The following is a 17,744-nucleotide window of genomic DNA, read 5'->3' as shown; positions in this document are numbered from 1 at the left end:
CAGCAGGATGTCCACCCATCTACTGAAGAGCTTGCAAGGACGTGGGAGGATCTGAACTGAGGTCTGGATCACATACTCTGGGTAGAACCTGTTCCCCGGAGTACCAGCACCCACAAAAAGCAGCAGTGAGACAGTAGTTTTATCCTGAAGGTACGTGGGAAGCTACAGCTTGACTACAGGAAAGACAGGCTCAGCACAACCGCACTGATGCCCCACAGCACGGGAGCACTGCAGATCCACGGCACTTCTGAGCAGGAAGCATCGACAGGATTACAAATACACTGTCCAGGGGAGCCCAAAAGGAGATGAAAGAGCTGAAGGCTCTGATTTTCAATTTGCACTGAAAACAGGCAGAGCAAAGTCTCTGCATCGCATACAGCAGGGTGCCGGCTTCGTTTCCTCGCAAAAATCAACAAAAGGCTTAGTGGATTTTCTTTCTGCTACCAATCTCACACTAGGCAGACTACCAGATGATAACAGACAGTACTGGATATGAATATATTTTGCTTTTGATGTATTCTTCTGAAAAGCTGTGGGATATTTTCTCCTGAAGCAATTATCACTTACCATGTCCATTATCAAATGACCACAAATGAAACACCTGTCAGCTGACTGCTGGAAACCAGAATACTGCAAGGACAGAAAAAGAATTGGCTTAAAATTTCACAAGGCTAGTCGAGCATAAACAACAGCATATTATGGGTTGTTATTTGCTTGGCCATTTTCTGTACTCCTTTCACAAGCTAAACTTTCCAGTGCTTTTTCAGTATATGAAGCTGTGGATGGGTCTGCAGAGGATATTCTATAAAGACATCAGACTTCCAGTAAGGAGTACGAGTCCCTGTAACTTTCAGGTCCTAAATTTAAGTTTAATTAAGAATATAAGTAAATACCATAAATGCATATACAAATAAGGCACTTACTAATAAGACTTACATTCTTATTTGATCATGTGAATCTACGTGCCAGGAAGTTACCTGTGTTTATCACAAATTCACATCACAACATCTGAATATATAGGCTCAGAACGCCAAATTCTTCTTTTGGTTACACCATTACAGGTCTATTGGAGCTTCTCCAAGGCCAGTGGTATCATCCCAGCTCTCTCTCTCTGGTAGTCTAACATTCAAGTTTGGCCCAGAGCACCCTTCTTTCTGCTACTGCTAAGATCTAAAGGTAAGGAACTCATGGTGCCTGTCCTGTCCACGACAGGCACCTCAGGCACTACACATCATCTGTCTAAGGTTTCAGTCCTGTCTGAATGGTGGAAATGCAAACTGGAAAAATGAAATGTTTTAGATGCATTTAACCAATCTGTGTACTATATACTGATGGAAGCAGAGAAGATTAACTCACTTCTCTCTGAGAGAAATCACTAGACTTCCCCAATAAACAGGCAAATATGACTTTTTCAAGTGTCAATGAGGGCTTAATCTATGAGGGCCCAAGGGTAAGGGGGTATATGGCTTTTTACCTCCATGAGCGAAGGAGAGGACCATGGGGTTGCTTCATGCTCAGGTACGTTCACACAAAATCCATTGAGGGCAACCGGAAGATATCCATTAAGATGCCCAAGCAAAACCAGTTCATTGGAAAGGGAAATTCACTCATTGATTCTTCAGTAGCCATTCATCTCACTCCTGTCTCCACAGCGTGGCCACAGAGACATGCTTTGAAGGAGCCATCGCAAGAGGCTACGGCTTCAACTACAGGCTCTGCATTGCAAAACCATGGTCTTCCACTTGGTTACTTCCAGCACCACATGTGGGCAGCCACCACGGCTGGGGCTGGCCCTGGGTAAAGGGGGAGCAGAGGGGCCAGGCAGGACACTGGACTAGAGCCCTGTGAAACATGGGCAAAGCTGCCGGGCAGAGAGGCTGGGTGTCTGCTAGAGAGGCCGAGACACGCCACCAGAAGGGTCAGCTGTGTGCTTACCAGGAAATCTTCTTCACAGAACACCTTGCCATTGACGAAATAAAAGGCTTTTCCTCTCAGCTTTCGACCTGAGATAAAAAAACAGAGAGAAGAGAAAGGTCAGCAGAGAGTGGGGAGAAAATGTGAGCAAAAACTGGATGCTGAGAAGCGAACAACGAAGACATCTGAGCACGGCTGCCACACAGGTGGAGAAGAGCACCCAACTCCAGCAGGGTCTTCCCAGCCTCTAGCATGACTAACCCCATCTCCTCTTCCACTAGCGGTCGCTGATGAATGCCAAGTGCTGGATCCAGGCATCAATCCCACCTCTGGGCAGGAGGAGGTAGCTTTGCAAGGCTGGACCACCTCATGACAACATGAAATAACCTGGCAAGAGTGTGTGAGGGTACTCTGACTCACACTGGAAAAAAAAAAAAAACAGGAGGGGAGCGAGGAGAAGAACGGGCATGCAGAGGGTGATCCATACTTGACATCGTTCCTCAAAATGTCACCTCCCATGCTCTTCCACTAGAAGGTGCCTTCAACCTGATAAGCCACTACAATACCTGACCACCCGGTCTGCCTCCAGCAGACTGTAACACCGGAGCACTGAGCACGCTTTTCTCTGCTCCCTACCAGCACATTCATTACTGCAGCTGCCAACAAAAATTTGAAAGCATTTTAAAAAATATGTATTTTTTCCCAAACCAGAATGTCCTAACAGAGATAAGATGACAAAGTTTTTCCAAGAAAGGACTCTACGCATGGAGAAGATTTATATTTACTGTTGCTTTTGTGTTTATGCCTCATATTCGGCGCCGTCTGTTTTCAGTTCCAGATAACTATGGCAACACATGCTCACGCTGCCGCTGCTGCTTCTAAATGTCCTGCCTGCCCCCTGGAGAAAAGGACTATGTTTTGCTTGTTTATAAAAAGCTGCTCCTACCTTTTTGCAGCCTGGTTTTCCTATTCAGCCAGGTGTTTGGGACGCAGCCTAGCACTGGAGGGGCTCTGCTTGCTCTACTCGGTTGAGGAGCCCCAAGCGTGTGCCCGGAGCAGCGCCCGGGGCAGGGGGAGCAGCACTTGCCTGGGGCACAGATGGAGCAGGACCTGCCGCAGGCCAGTTTCGGGGACCTGCCAGGCCTTGCTGGAAGGAAATCAGAACTGAGACACCAGGGCCCAGAAGCCTCCTACTTGATATGCGTGTATCATTAAAAAATGATCATCAGCTGCTTGGTGGATAAACGCAGAAGACACATGGGCCTGGTCTGGAGCTCACCTCTAGGTGCTTTATGGCACGCACCCACCTGGCAGCTTTTGATGATTAACCACGCTGGCTGCAAAGTATTAAGACAAGAAGGAAGCCAAGTAAACCACTTCAATAAATTAAGAGTTTTACTGTCTCCTGCATACGCCAGAGGGCACTCTCAGTCTGGGAAACAACTCCCACCTCTCCTCGGGAAATGGAGATGCCCCAGTGAAGCTCTAAAGTTTTGCCAGTGAATTCAGCCAGACCAAGATTTCACCAGTAGCCCTTACTGCCCTGCCTGGGTTTCAGCCACCAAGGTGGGCAGAGGACGTGGCAGCCTGTTTCTCAAAGGAACAAGCCCCAGTTTGCACATGAACAGCTTTGTGGTTAAGCTGCAGGCGTTTCTCAGCCACATGTTTACGGGGCGGCGTAGGAGCCAGAAGCACGCTGCCCCGACATGCTCGTCATTCCTCCTTCTCCTCTAATCCCCCCTGGGGACAACCATGTTACCTGCTCATCCTTGCACCAACACGGACGTTGTATGGGACATGGAAGAAAACCTGACAAACCCGAAAGCATCCTGCTCCGATGTCTCTCACCCACCCTGACATTTTGCCAAAGTTGCCAACACCAAAGTAGGACCTCGAGCCCAAAATAAAAAGCATCTAATCTTAGAATCATAGAATTGTCTAGGTTGGAAGGGACCTTTAAGATCATCTAGTCCAACCATCAACCTAACTCTGATAAAAAAACCCCATCACTAAACCATATCTCAAAGCGCTATGTCAACCTGTCTTTTAAATACCTCCAGGGATGGTGCCTCAACCACTGCCCTGGGCAGCCCATTCCAATGCTTAACAGGGAAAACGATGCTTTCAGGGGAAACATTTTCCCTAATATCCAATCCGAACCTCCCCTGACACAACTTGAGGCCATTTCCCCTTGTCCTGTCGCCTGTGACTTGCGAGAAGAGACCGACCCCCGCCTCCCTGCACCCTCCTGTCAGGGAGTTGTAGAGAACGAGAAGGTCTCCCCTCAGCCTCCTTTTCTCCAGGCTGAACACCCCCAGCTCCCTCAGCCTCTCCTCAGAAGACTTGTTCTCCAGACCCCTCACCAGCTCCGTTGCCCTTCTCCGGACCCGCTCCAGCCCCTCAATGTCTTTTTTGTGGGAAGGGACCCAAAACTGGACACAGCCCTCAAGGTGGGGCCTCACCAGTGCCCAGGACAGGGGGACCATCACCTCCTGAGTCCTACCTTGGATGCGTCCTATAATGGATGCAAGTCCTATCTTAGATGCGACAGCTTTGTGGCCCATAACCCAGGGTGCCTATTTGTGTGATAACGCCTCCTGTGTGCCTGCAGGTCCACAGGTAAGCCCGGCATGCTCACGGACAGTCCCAGAGTCCCAATTTCAGAGGAGGGGAAGGAAAAGCATGGGGATACCTGGGATTTGCACTGACCCTTGTCAATGGTGGTCCTACGTGAGTAAACAACAAGCCTAATGCAGCAAGAAGTGCCCCTCAAAATCTCCCACTGATTTAAGTACAGCACTGGGATTTGGCACTCCTAAAAACAAAAAACAAACGAAAAACATTTGACTTTGATTTTAAATTACACAGTAGCACAGGCTCCAGTTTAGCGCAACAGGCAGGTGCCCAAGCAACTTTCCACCTGTATAAAATGTCTCTCCTTAAAGACAAGCTAGCGGCGGTCAGGAAAAACACATGCGTGGAGCCATACAATGTGGAGACACTTCTTTGGCGACAGCCGGTGCATGAGCAGCAGCCGTCACAGCAGAGGGGACGAGGTCTGGATCGCTGCCACCACGTCATTCTTCCATGGTGACAAAATCAGCATTTACCGGCCATTCTGCACCCAGTATATTTTTAAACCTGTGACATTAGCAGGTCAAGATTGATGGCAACAGACCTTCAGAGAAGGTGCCACAGCCAGTGCGCTGTGTCTGGGCTTCTGATGCAAGCTCATTCAGCAGAGGGATAAACCTCTTTACAAGGGATTTATAATTTGGCTGTTGGCGTAACATGTGCCCACGGAGAAGAGGTGCTGACACCAGGAGCACTTTGAGGGAAAGGGGGAGGATGATTTAATTAATTACTTTAGGGAAGAAGTGGTCATTTTGACTATTTTTAGCTCCTCTCCACAACTCTCTTTAAGACCCTGGCAGAAGTGTAAATGGAAATTTGCCAAAAAAAGCGAGTAACTAGGTACCCTTGCAGCCACTGTGGGAGCATGCAAATAGAGCCAATTTCTTCCTCTGCCGCTCTTCAGCCTCTCCCTGACCACATCAGGATGGACTTCTCCTCCCACTGCCCATCTGAGGTGAGGAAGCATCTCCTCATCATACACATGGGAAAGCAAGAAGCAGGAAAAGCTCACTTCCCCAGGCTGCGCTGAGGACCGTCCCGGCGGAGCTGGGAAATTGCACGTCCTGGCTGCAGCTGCACCAGTAAAACAAACCATGCTGGGACGGCCCCAGAGCACGGAGCAGGGCGGCAGCGGCTCCTGTCCCTGTGCTGAGCCCCCTGCCACGGGACAGCACCTTACCTTAAACAAGTCCCTCTCAAAAGGGGTACTTCTGACTGTACGCCTGGAGGGGCTGGCACGGGTTTCGCTTGAACACAGAGATGCTGCTGTAATTTCACCGAGAGGAAGAACTGAGGACTTAGATGGCATATAAGGAATCACGTATCGATCACTGCCTACTTTAAATATGCTTCAGGATGACTACAGAGATGACATCCTCTGACAAAACCAGGAATATTAATGTGTGGTTTGCCGCTTTCAGCATCAATTGCTCTAGTACACATCTTAAGGTGCTGGCTCCTGACCATATTTCACTTTCACTTCACCCTGAATTTAGCTAATCTCTCCCCTGAAAAATTCAGACAATTAAAATTCTTCAGCATTTCAACCCTACCATTTTCTTTCCGTGTTACAAGATTTCTTGTTCCTCTTCCTGACAGGAGGTTTGAGCCCCGTGCTTTTATGCTTGAACCTAACACACCTCTCTGATCTGTTTAGCTGTCTAATCTGTTTCAGGATGACCCCGAGGTCATTGAAGCACCAATTTCAGAATATTTCAAGCTTAGTCACTAGTGCCTTTGTGCTAAAATAAACACACTTTGCTTAGCAGCTGATAATGGGCATACCACCAGGCTGCACTCCCAGGATGCTGGTGCTTTTGTCCATCATATTCTCAAAGGACAGCTCTGTCCTTTTGAAGTTCATACAGGGAGGTCTCCACCAGGGACTTGCAACAGCCCAAAGAGGATGCCGGGAGGTGCACCATTTGCTTGCTGGGGAGCCGAACCCAACTTTCTGTTTTGAAGTCGTTTTTCCATTATTTATTAGAAGGACAATGGGGCCACCAACCCATGTTCAAAGACAAGAGATTGCTCTCGATACATGTAATGGTACGGGGCCACGTCCAGATCCCAGGGCTCTAAAGGACCCCGCATAAGTGAGGACCTCACTTATCACTTATCGGAGCACCACGGAGCTCCCTGCGGTATCTGCACAGCAGATGGGCAAGAATCACTGCAGACCGGCAGCTGCTCCTGGGTCCCTTTCACACTGACCACCCTGGGCCTCCATCACGACAAAAATCAGTCCTTCTTAGAGTGCCACAGCTGTAAGATAAATTTGGACACGTGGTTACTAATGGCAGGTTAAATACAACCGGATTTCAGTTTCCGGGTTCACTGGATGTAACCTCCTGACACGCCAGTGGGACAGCAGGCTGGAAACACTGCCCGTCTAGCTGCTAAGGATCAAAACAACCTCCTCCTCAGTCCTGGGTGGCTCTGGCCCAAGCTGCAGACCTTCCCCCAGTTTTCATTTCCCCCACATAGAAGAATGAGGGGGTCTGGACTGAAGAACCAACTCTGGTTCCACCGCACACCCTGCAGGCAGGGCAGCGGGTGCGGACAGAGCCCAGAGGCCTCGGCTCCCCCATACCTGTCCTGGTTTGAGTGACACAGGATTCATTTCTCATCTAATGCTTGGGAAAAATGCACTTTTAGAAGACTCTGGTGTCTCAACTGGTGAAAATATTTACTTTATAGCCAGCTTTGGTATGTGGGTTTCAAGGTCTCAGTGTTTTCAAGTTACCCAGGTGTGGGGACAAGGAGTGAGATCCGGGCACTCGACCCAGGCTGGCCAACAGGATTATTTCATACCATGAACATCACGTTCAATATAAATTAGAAGGTTTGCTGCATAGTGCTCTCTCTTCCTTGATGGCTGCGATCCTGAGAACTTCTTGCCCCAGTGCCAGACCCCTGAGCCCTTCCCCTCCTCCCGAAGCCACAGTGCTCAGTGTCCAACATTTGCTGTCCCCTGCTGGGAGTGCACAGCTTCCTCCTGACAGAATGGAATGAGTATAACCCTTGTATATTTTATATTGGTATCAGAATATTGGCTCAATATTGGCTCTTTACTGTTATTAATATGAATTATCTAGTCTTATTCTATTAAATCTGTTTATATTTCAACCCTGAGGTTTATTTTTTTTCTGATTCTCCTTCCTAGGTAGGGAGCAGTCATCAGGTGATCGAATAATCATCTAAACGACAATAAATTGTGGGTTTCTCAGACCTTAACAATACCATACAGAAGTCCCAGCTGCTCACAGCTCAGCAGCCCAGGAGACCCACTGGTACCTGGCCAGTAGATGCCTTTACGGAGCGCTCCGTGGATACCCACAGGCAGTACGGTGTACTACCCTGCCCAGCAGACCAGGCTGAGCATCAGAGAGCTCCACTTAATTTCTGCCACCCATGCTGTTTCTGTTGGCCACCATTACAGCTGGATGCAGCACTGAGCCTGACACACCAGCGTCAATATTTCCAACCCGCTCTTGAACGGGGGGGCTGCACAAAAAGGTCACTTCAATGCCTGCACATCCTCCAAATTAGGTAAAACTCAGACTGTGGTCAACCAGCAAATGCCCCAGATCAAAGCTTTGGTGAAATCATGGGCAGGAGGATAGGATGTCTCTTAGAAAAAACTGTGCTAAGACACAGTAGCTCCATTACTGATAAGATGTTCAGCCCCTCTCTCAACTATACCAGCTGTATTGTAAAATTGCAAAAAACGCCCTCTGTGGTCTCACCACACATATGAGGTGGTAAAAAAAAAAAAAAAAAAAAAAAAAATTCTGAGAAAATGATCTGATGCCTGAAAGCCAAAAGCACACTCTGGTACATGTAAGAAAAGGTCAGCGGCCTCCAACAGCAAAGCAACCGCGGGTGAAGGCAGAAATGGCTCTTCAGAGGGAAACGCTGCGAAGCCACAGTAAGCCACACAACTGAGCAACACCTCTCCCTTGCTGATGGCAAACACTTTCAAGAAGACACTCAAATATTTTTCTTTTTAGGGAAAACCCCTAGAAGCTTCAAAACTCAGAGGTAAGATAAAGTCACCCTGGTACAAAGCAGCACTTCGATCCGGGGAGTCCCTGCTGAAGTACCAGCTTTCAGCCCAGTGCCCAGCCACTCTCTGTGTCACTCTGGGGACGGCTGCCCTGTTCCCCAAAATGCACTAAAACCAGGCAGGTGTCAGAGCTGGCCTCCCACCCCCGGTCACCCACCAACTCTCATCGAAATGCACGGAGGCTCAGGCGAGGAAGGAGGGGGAGACGATCTCTGTGTCCTCAGTGAACGTAACTCTGCGTAGAAACCATATGAGAGAGCAATCTTTAAATTTCTTTAGGTGTGGAAGAGGCCTCAGTGCTTACTGAGCCATTACTCAGAAAATTATTCATAGGTACCATTAAAACATTATAAGAAACCCCCTAAAATCTCTATAGCACAATTAATCCTATCCCTGTTCTTAACAAAAACTACTACTTTGAAGATGACATTATAAAATAAAAAGACCAGAAAGGACTGGAAATACATTCCATTAAGCCTTCTTCCTCACGTTGTCCTAACGCTCTCAGGCTTTCAGCCAGCACCAAAACACACGCGATCGACTCAAACCACCAGCACTGATAAAACCCTGACTGCATCGCCTGCATGGGAGCTGAACCTTGCCAGCAGGGAGGGATATCTACTGAGGACACAGTACAAGGAGGACATATGAAAGCCTCTTCAGCCCAGACCCCAAAGCACTACACCCCGAAATCCGGCCAGGAGAGGAAGAAGTACTGTCATCCTACCGTGAAAGCTGCCCTGGCATTTCTCATCTATGGCAAGCACTTCTTGTGCCAAACAGCGGGGATTTCTCACCAGCCATCTGAGGGACTGAAGAAAGAAAGTCAGCAAGAACAAATTTGCAATTTAGAGTGGAGCGGAAACACGCACTGATGCCTTCCCTGTCTCCCAAACTGTCAGTGAAGCCAGGCACGGCTTAATCCTTTCTGCGATTACATTTGCTAAATAAATATATTGTTTACTACGTGGACTCTTGCGTGATAATTTTATTAAAGGGATGCTGAGGAAGGATTGCCTGCAGTACTTTGTACTCTCCGCTCTGAAGATCTGCAAATTTCTCACGCATTTTGATCAGTATATATAATTGGTTTTATACCCAATTACAAGCAGTAAATTCTGCCTCTACTAGAAGAGCTGATAGTTTCTTCATCTGAAGATAAATCATGCACATCCACACACTGTGGGAAAATTCACTTGGTGAGGCTGTCTGTCCTGCAATCTTATAAGGTCACACTTGCAGAAAAAGGTGACCTTACACTTCTAGAGTTATTTAGTGATACCAATAAAAAACACGGCCTTGTTTATCCAGAGGTGACATACCAGTATAGGGCATGCTTATTCAACGTAACTATCCCAAAGACACCAAGAGCTGCATCGCTCTATGTAGCCATGCTTTATCATCACTGCAGCAAGACTAATTAGCCCAAGCAGAGGGCTACGCTCACAGATATACTGCTTCAATACCCTAGCTATCTTGTTTAGTAAATGACCCTTGATACCTCTAAACACAACTACATTGTGAAATATTAAAAACACCATAAATATCCCCAGAGGGTGGCAAGAGACAGCCAGCTCGTGTTATTTCAAACTCTGCCACTGGAACAGCAGGCTGTTACCCTTACACAGACATCAACATTAATCTGAGCTTACAATAAAAAAAAAAGAAAGTAATGTAGTAATGTTGACATGTCAAAGGTCGAATTCTGTAATCTGGCAAATGTGCAAGGTTTCCACCTCTTTGTAACAAGCGGTCGGAATCTGGTCCTCCCTTTGGACCTTCGGCTTCAGTTCAAGATCAAACCCTCCTCACAACCACCTTGCAATCAGTTCTTTCTTTCCGACTTCCTTCCTCGCCTACTGATTTCCTTCACAGTCATCTCTGACACTTCCCTTGCACTTTTTTAGCTTTCAGATTTCCTCTGAGGACCCAGCGGCTCAAGTACAAGACCCTTATGCTCTAAATTACGCTGCCAGCAGAGCTAAAAAAGTCTGTTTTCCAGGCCAGCTGCAGCACTCGGATATCAGCCTGGCTGAATCCTGGAGAAAATACACTAAACCATCACAATAGGTTAGAGCGATACCGTCTAGTTAAATCTGTATCATTTATAAGGTCTCCTTACTACCTAAACAATAAATATCAACATCTGGAAACACCTGCATTTTTTTGTCTTCTGAGGAACTATAAACAGGTGATTTAACTTAAATGGTTAATGTGTAACAAACGATTTGATAGCTACAACTGTTTGCCCAACAAACTGAAAAAAAAAAAGAAAACCAAAACCCAAGATGGAAACAGACACCTTGAGCTTGCAGGAAATAGCCCTGTGAGCTTCGAGGACTTTTTTTTTTAACCTACTTTCGTGGCCCTCCTGTAAAGCAAATACAATTTATTACTAATCCTGCAAGAAAGAGCCCAAAGTTCTTTCCTCTCCCTCTCTGCAAAAAGCTGCCTTGTTTGTGTCTCTGCCCTATAACAAACAAGAAGATAAATGAGACATTTATGCCAAAGTAATCATTCTAAATCTGTTGTTTTGACCTCTAAGCCAAATTTTCTGCATTACATGCCACTGGCTCAGATAAAACAGTACATTTTTTTCCTGACAACTGAAGCCTGTAACGTAACGCGTAGCTCTGCTCAACAGATTGCTCTATCGTTTATCTCTGAACATACGTGTATCAGGAGACACAGAGCGTAGGAAATTTGGCACCATGAGATATCAGCCCCCCTCCCCTCCTCAGACCCTCTCGCTTTTCTGTATCTGGGAAACTAATGCACATTTGGACACAAATCCAACTACAAGCAAAATTAGAAATCCTCACTGAAATGAAAACAGCAGGACAGCAGATATAAATATCTGGAGGACAATATGCTTTACCTTAATAGGTAATTTTGTATATTTTATTTATTGGAGCGGAGATATTCAGCGTTCCACCAGAGCAGAAATCTTAGGACTGAAATGACGAGTAACCTTGACTTCTCAAAGACAAGATTGTACTGGATGGTGTCCAAGATGAACTCCACTTGACCTTAACAGCACTACTTACTTTTCAGCTGGAAAACCAGAGTTTCCACAGAGGCTGCTCAAGACGTGCTTTGCAGCTAGGCAGACAACACCGGCCGGACAAATATTTATTTTTCTGGCAGATAAAATGGTCTCCTCATATTTACCACAGCGACACAGAGGACAGCAAGCCTGCAGAGAGGCATGTGCTCTCTCGGGGTGAGGACAGGGCTGTGTGTGCCCTTTACTCGTCTTGCGGCCGATGGTCCGGGGGAACGGGAAATTACCGTGGGTCTGCGAAAAGGTACATTTCCTCCCCGAGCGCGGGGCAGGACGGCACGTACCGCCCTAGCCATCAGTTAAGCAGCCGCAATGCAAAGAGGCTTTGATGAATCAGAAATGTGTCAGCCCAGCTACGCCTTTACCAGCACAGCAAGCCGGGCGGCAAAGCACGCTGCTGGGAGGATGGGAAATACAAACGCCCTCCCCGAGCCTCCCAAGCCCCCTGGAGCAAACAACTCCTGCACAAAGGGTCCTGCAGACCGCAGTGACAGCACAGGAAACCACTCTCTGCACCAGAGGGTTTCTTGTGAGCCTTGCTACTTGTAGAAGTACGTGCACGTGAGGGAAAAACCGCTATTGCAGAGGCCTCCCTCGGGCACCGCTCTCCTCTGAGTACCAGAAGTCCCACGCCACCACACAGCCTCCTCTCCATCCCTCTGCGCCTCCCCTCCATCCCTCCACACCTCCTCTCCATCCCTCCACACCTCCTCTCCATCCCTCCGTGCCTCCCCTCCATCCCTCCACACCTCCTCTCCATCCCTCCGTGCCTCCTCTCCATCTCTCCACGCCTCCCCTCCATCCCTCCGTGCCTCCCCTCCATCCCTCCGTGCCTCCTCTCCATCCCTCCGTGCCTCCTCTCCATCCCTCCGTGCCTCCTCTCCATCTCTCCACGCCTCCTCTCCATCCCTCCATGCCTCCCATCCATTCCTCTGTGCCTCCTCTCCATCTCTCCACGTCTCCTCTCCATCCCTCCGTGCCTCCCCTCCATCCCTCCACACCTCTTCTCCATCTCTCCACGCCTCCTCTCCATCCCTCCGTGCCTCCTCTCCATCCCTCCACACCAGCCACCGCTGCATCCAGCTCCCATCTTAGTATGGCTGCTGCCCCAATGGGAGGGACTAGAGCTTTCATGAGTAATTAATTACTCTACTGCACATAACAATCCAAAACAGGCTCTCACTTCTATTCTTGTGGCTCCCCTTTTTTAATCTCATATGGAAATACAGCATTCCCTAGTCAGAGAAATATTATTATTACTTCCCTCCTTTCTCTTTCCTTTTTTTTTTTCTAGCTTTTCTCTAACTTTCCATTTGAAATGGTTCTCCCCAGCACATCTCCAAAGAGATTCCTCAGTTACAGCCCCAGTAAAAGAGAAAATGGGCTTCACTTTGCTAAACTTACGTATTTTTTTTTCCATCTCTCTAAGTCTCACCTGGCACCCAAACCTTTCCATCTTGCGTTGGAAACCTTTGGAAAGGTTTGCCTTTTAGAATGAGCAGCAAATAGCTATTCTTTCAGCGCTCACCAGCCCACTTCATTAGAAATGGGACTAAGCTAATTTTTAACCGAACACTAACAAACATAAATGTAAGTAACCACTGATACCACTGTAGCCACAAGTACCTCTCTAGCACAGGTCTTCAAATAAAGACGGTAAAATCTGTTCTAAAAGGAGGATCAAAAGTGTTTCTTTCTAAAGCACCAGTTGCACAGTAGTAATTTTAGAAATTTAAGACAGCTCGACCCTGCTGCTGGATTATTTTTAACAGGAACTTTGTGTGCAAGGGCAGTTTGGAGGCTGCCTGGCCACGAAGGGTGAGAGGTTCCTGAAGCAAAGCCCCGGCTGCAGCCAGGAATCCTCTCCACAGGAGAAGATTTTAAATTAATTTATAAGAGAGGACAAAAGAGTGAGCTGCTGACTTCTGAGCCTTTAGGAAACTACCACCATGTGCAAACACCACTTTTTGTTTCCAGTTTTCCTGCCTTCGGTCAGATGACAGTGAAGTGCTCTACTGAAAACATAGGTGAGGCAAGGCAGCTGGTGCTGGACAGCTGGGAAACGAGCAGAGTTCAAGGTTCAGCTATTATTAAAAAGCACACACATCTTTCTATATTTATTCCCACTTTACAGCTCCAAATAAAACACATGCGGTCCTGATGAGCTTACAACTCTAAATACAACACGGGAGAAAAACCCTAAGACTCATCTGGGAAAACCGAACTGATATATACAAAAGCACTAGAAGGATGATTATTATTATTTTTTCTGCCGCCACATATACAGCTACATTTCCAAAAATATCCTCCTACTAGCCCTAGGGTTAAACATAACAAAATAGAAAAAAAACCACAGTCTTACAAACACAGCCATGATTTGAAATGAAGCGGCGTGTTCCTTACCCCAGCTCCATCGCATACCTCCTCGAAAAGCTGCTTAGGAGCATCCATACATTGCAGCACGCCGTACGCTCCAGCAAGCTTCATATGTGGGTCCGACAAGCGGCGGGGGGCTCAGCGGGGCCAGCTGAACCATCTACCCTGCTTCCCAGGCGGATTCCACAGGGTTCGCCATTGCTGCTCCCAACCCAATACCTCTGGTGCAATAACCGGCTCCCTCCCTGCAGTCACCAGACAGCAAGCCGGCAGAGATGTGCCCCTCGTCTCCGGCACGTGCCCCTCCATTTCTCCAGAGGAAGAACAAGCCAGATGCGTAACCTGGGTCATTCACGCACTTAGATGCTTTGACTGGAGGTCCCTCAGAAGGGCAAAATGATTACAGCAAGTAAAGGTAATGCACGCAGTGAAAACACCATCACCAGAATGACCATGGAGCAGCTCCCTCCAAAAAGGTGTCCCCGGCGCTGGCAGAAATCACTGCCCGTACTCGCCTGCACCCTCGGCACGGCACCCACCAGCAGCTGTCCCCGGGGTCCACAGACTGAAAGGGCAGGATGGCTGTGAAGCCTGACGTCACAACTAAAAAAACCCTAAATGCCACGTAAGGCATATTCACTGCCACTTTGAATAAAAAATACTCTTGTAAGTGAAAAAAAAACCCCATGGCTGTAATGGAAAGGCAGAAGAATGAAAACAACCATCTCCCACACTAGAAGGTAGATGGCCGGCACAATCCAAAGTATCTTTTCTACATGCCTTGCAAGAATCTGTCCAAAAACAAACACCAACCACCACCACCAAGACATACAGCTGCAGCACACTCCAGCTGGCAGGTTAATTCAATAACCACCTCCATTTTTTCCCCTTTTAAACCAGAAAAAAAGATAAGCCCGAAGCGTTTGCCCCAGGGTCCTGCTCCAGCGGCAGAGCAGGCCGGGGGTACTCACTGCAGGCTCCGCAGGTGAAGCAGCCATCGTGGTAGAGGTTGCCCATAGCCTGGCAAGCCTGGTTTGCTCCATACACCCCCTTGCTGCACTTCACGCAGGTGCCTGGAAGAGAGAGGAGACAGAGGTCAGAAGTGGGACGTGGAAGGGTGGCTGGGGTCACTGGCTGGGTGACCACACCTGTAATTCAGCATGGTGGCTGGGCATCTTAGGACCTGGTGGTTCGTTCTAGCCCCAAGATATAGGTGACATCAGCGTCACCCACCCTGAGAGATGGTGTTAACAGTGGTGAGATGGTCATCAGACCTTCACGGCAAAAGCCTTCTGGCTCTAAACCGTCCCAAGTGCAAGCCCAACCTGCTCCCCACACACAGGCTTTGCTGCCACCATCATCACCTAAAGACCAGGGTCAGCTCTGGAGCTCCAGAGGAGCGAGAAGACGCTTGGGCTCAGCAGTTCAGCTCAGTCTCTTGTTGCTACAGTCAAGCACATTTCCACCATCACCCATCCCGGTGTGAGGCTCCAACCCAAAACCCAAGCGAGGCAGACAGCATAGGGTGAGGACTTGCACCTCACAAGGAAGCTGGTGGGACCCTCCAGGCATAGACCTGCCTGATCAGGGCTGGGAATAGCAGCAGTGGGGCAGACGCGTGGTGGTGGCAGTGGGGAGGGACCGCAGGGAGAAGACTTAAGCACTGCAGGTTCACAAAGGCTGTTGTGTGCTCACCTAGGGCCTCTCCAATCTCACATTTCCACCTAAAACTATTTTGATGACAGAGTAAGAGGCGACAAACGAGTTTCACGCCCTTGATGGCATTTGCTAGCAGGACCTGTTCCCTCCACCTTGCAGGGAGAAACGCAGTGAGGCTGCCCAAAACCACCATCAGTGGCTGGGGAGAGAAAGTCCTTGTCCAAGGAAAACGACACGTCAAGCCAGTTTACTTACTTCAGGCGTTACCCTGCGATTGCAACAGGCAGGGTTTTAAAGCAGCATCACCCTTCAACTACCTCTAAATGAGCAACTTCAATGCATGTTTAAATAAATAAACATGGATTTGTCTACCCAAAAAGGGCAGCGTGAAGGACAAACGCAAGATGGTCTCTGGTCCTGTGGATGCCACTTCACCTCCAGGACTCTCCTTCCACCGCTCCTCAGTCCCCGTTCACCCCGACTCTTAAACTCCCCGGGGGCCTTTGGTCACATCTCACTCCCGCTGGCCCAGGAAGATGGACGAATGTCCAACCTTGCTGGAGATCTTTCAGTCATGCCACGGCTAACAAAATTCCACTTCCTTCGGGGCCCCGCAAGCTCCGGAGTAATTGGAAAGGTCTGGGGAAAGTCAGGAAGAAACCCAACGTCCTTAGGACAGCGCTGAAAAGCACCTCCCCACCCCGGCCGCCCCAGGGGGGTTAACAGTTTCTTCCTGTGGCCATCAGTTTTTCTCCCAGTTTGAAGTAAAACTGAACAAATTTTCTGTTCTGTAACTTTACATCCTAGCTAGGCCTCCTCTAACTCTCTGAAATTAACAGCATATTGTGGAGAAAACTGCTCGTTCTCAGAATGATAAGACCAGTGTTTGTGCTCCATGCCAAGGAATGGTGTGCAGGGAGGCCCTTGCTTATACTTATTGCTGTAACAACCAAGGGCAGCCAATTTCGTTATTTGCCCCCTTAGGGGGTCGGAAACGGAAAAACGTAGAGGGGTCACATCGGTGGGGAGGAGTGGACAGGACAGGTGACCCAAACCTGACCAACTGGGGTATTCCATCCCATCTGCCCCACGCTCAGTATAAAAGCTGAGGGATCAAAGGGTCATCTCTCTTCGATGGCCGACATCCGAAGAGGACTCTCTCTGTTCATCTGCCTTTGATCCCGATCTGTGTGTTCCTGACTCCAGAGCTGGAATCCAGTTCCCATTCGTCGCTGAGTCCAGTCTGGGACTTCCCCAGTGCCTGCCGGTGACGTGACTGTCATCCTGGGAGCTTGACAGGGTTTTGTATATATTGTATCTATTTCATTATTTTCTTTTTTTTTTTAATTTTAATATTAATTCTTCATTAAAGTAGTTTAGTTCATTCTAAACTTCTAAATCTCCTTATCTCTTTCTCTCCTCTCTTTTCCGGGGGGGGGGAAGGGGGGAGGGAAGGGCCATCTGTCAGTCCGGTTTTGGTAAATTTGGCTGAAACCACGACAGTTTTACACACGACAGGGCTAAAAACGCTCCGGAGCCCTTTGCAATAGCGCACGCACCGCTGCTGAAAAGCAGGTAACTTCATTTTCTCAGAGCAGACCCCTCTCCCTGCGCCGCAGCCGCCTGCCTGCATTCAACCAGCCGGCCGAAAGCCCTCCCAGCGCTGCTCCGAGCCCCGCTGCGCTCAAGAGTCACAGCCCAAAGTGACACAAAGCTGGAGAGAAGGCTGCAGAGAGTAATTAGTTTTTCTCTTGTTTTGTCCAAATACGACCTGAAGCGCTAGCTTGGCTGTGGGCCCTCCCCCCGCAAGCATGCAGGCTGGCACCAAGTGAGCACAACTTGGTGGTTCTTTTCGAAGCGAGCAGATTTATCTCAGTTCACGGAATCACGGGATTGTTGGAGTTGGAAGGGACCTTCTAGAGATCATCTAGTCCAACTCCCCTGCTGAAGCAGTGTTGCCCAGAGCACATTACTCAGGACTGCATCCAGGCGGGTCTTGAGGGTCTCCAGAGAAGGGGACTCTACACC

General features: G+C 48.5%; 1 protein-coding gene across 2 annotated transcripts in view; it reads right to left on the bottom strand.

The window, feature by feature from the left end:
- The window catches only part of LIMD1 (LIM domain containing 1), a 34,218-nt gene that overhangs the window by 5,191 nt on the left and 11,283 nt on the right, over positions 1–17,744 (bottom strand). For both annotated transcript variants that reach the window (XM_074150719.1, XM_074150720.1), the window contains 3 exons: positions 15,029–15,130; positions 1,936–2,003; positions 568–630 (listed from right to left, as the gene is read on the bottom strand). In XM_074150719.1, the coding sequence (XP_074006820.1) occupies positions 568–630; positions 1,936–2,003; positions 15,029–15,130 (233 nt within the window). The remainder of the gene's footprint in view (positions 1–567; positions 631–1,935; positions 2,004–15,028; positions 15,131–17,744) is intronic.

This window comes from Numenius arquata, chromosome 7 (genome assembly GCF_964106895.1).
Source record: "Numenius arquata chromosome 7, bNumArq3.hap1.1, whole genome shotgun sequence".
NCBI classification, from domain to species: Eukaryota; Metazoa; Chordata; class Aves; order Charadriiformes; family Scolopacidae; genus Numenius; species Numenius arquata.
This window is presented reverse-complemented; position numbering and strand designations above follow the sequence as displayed.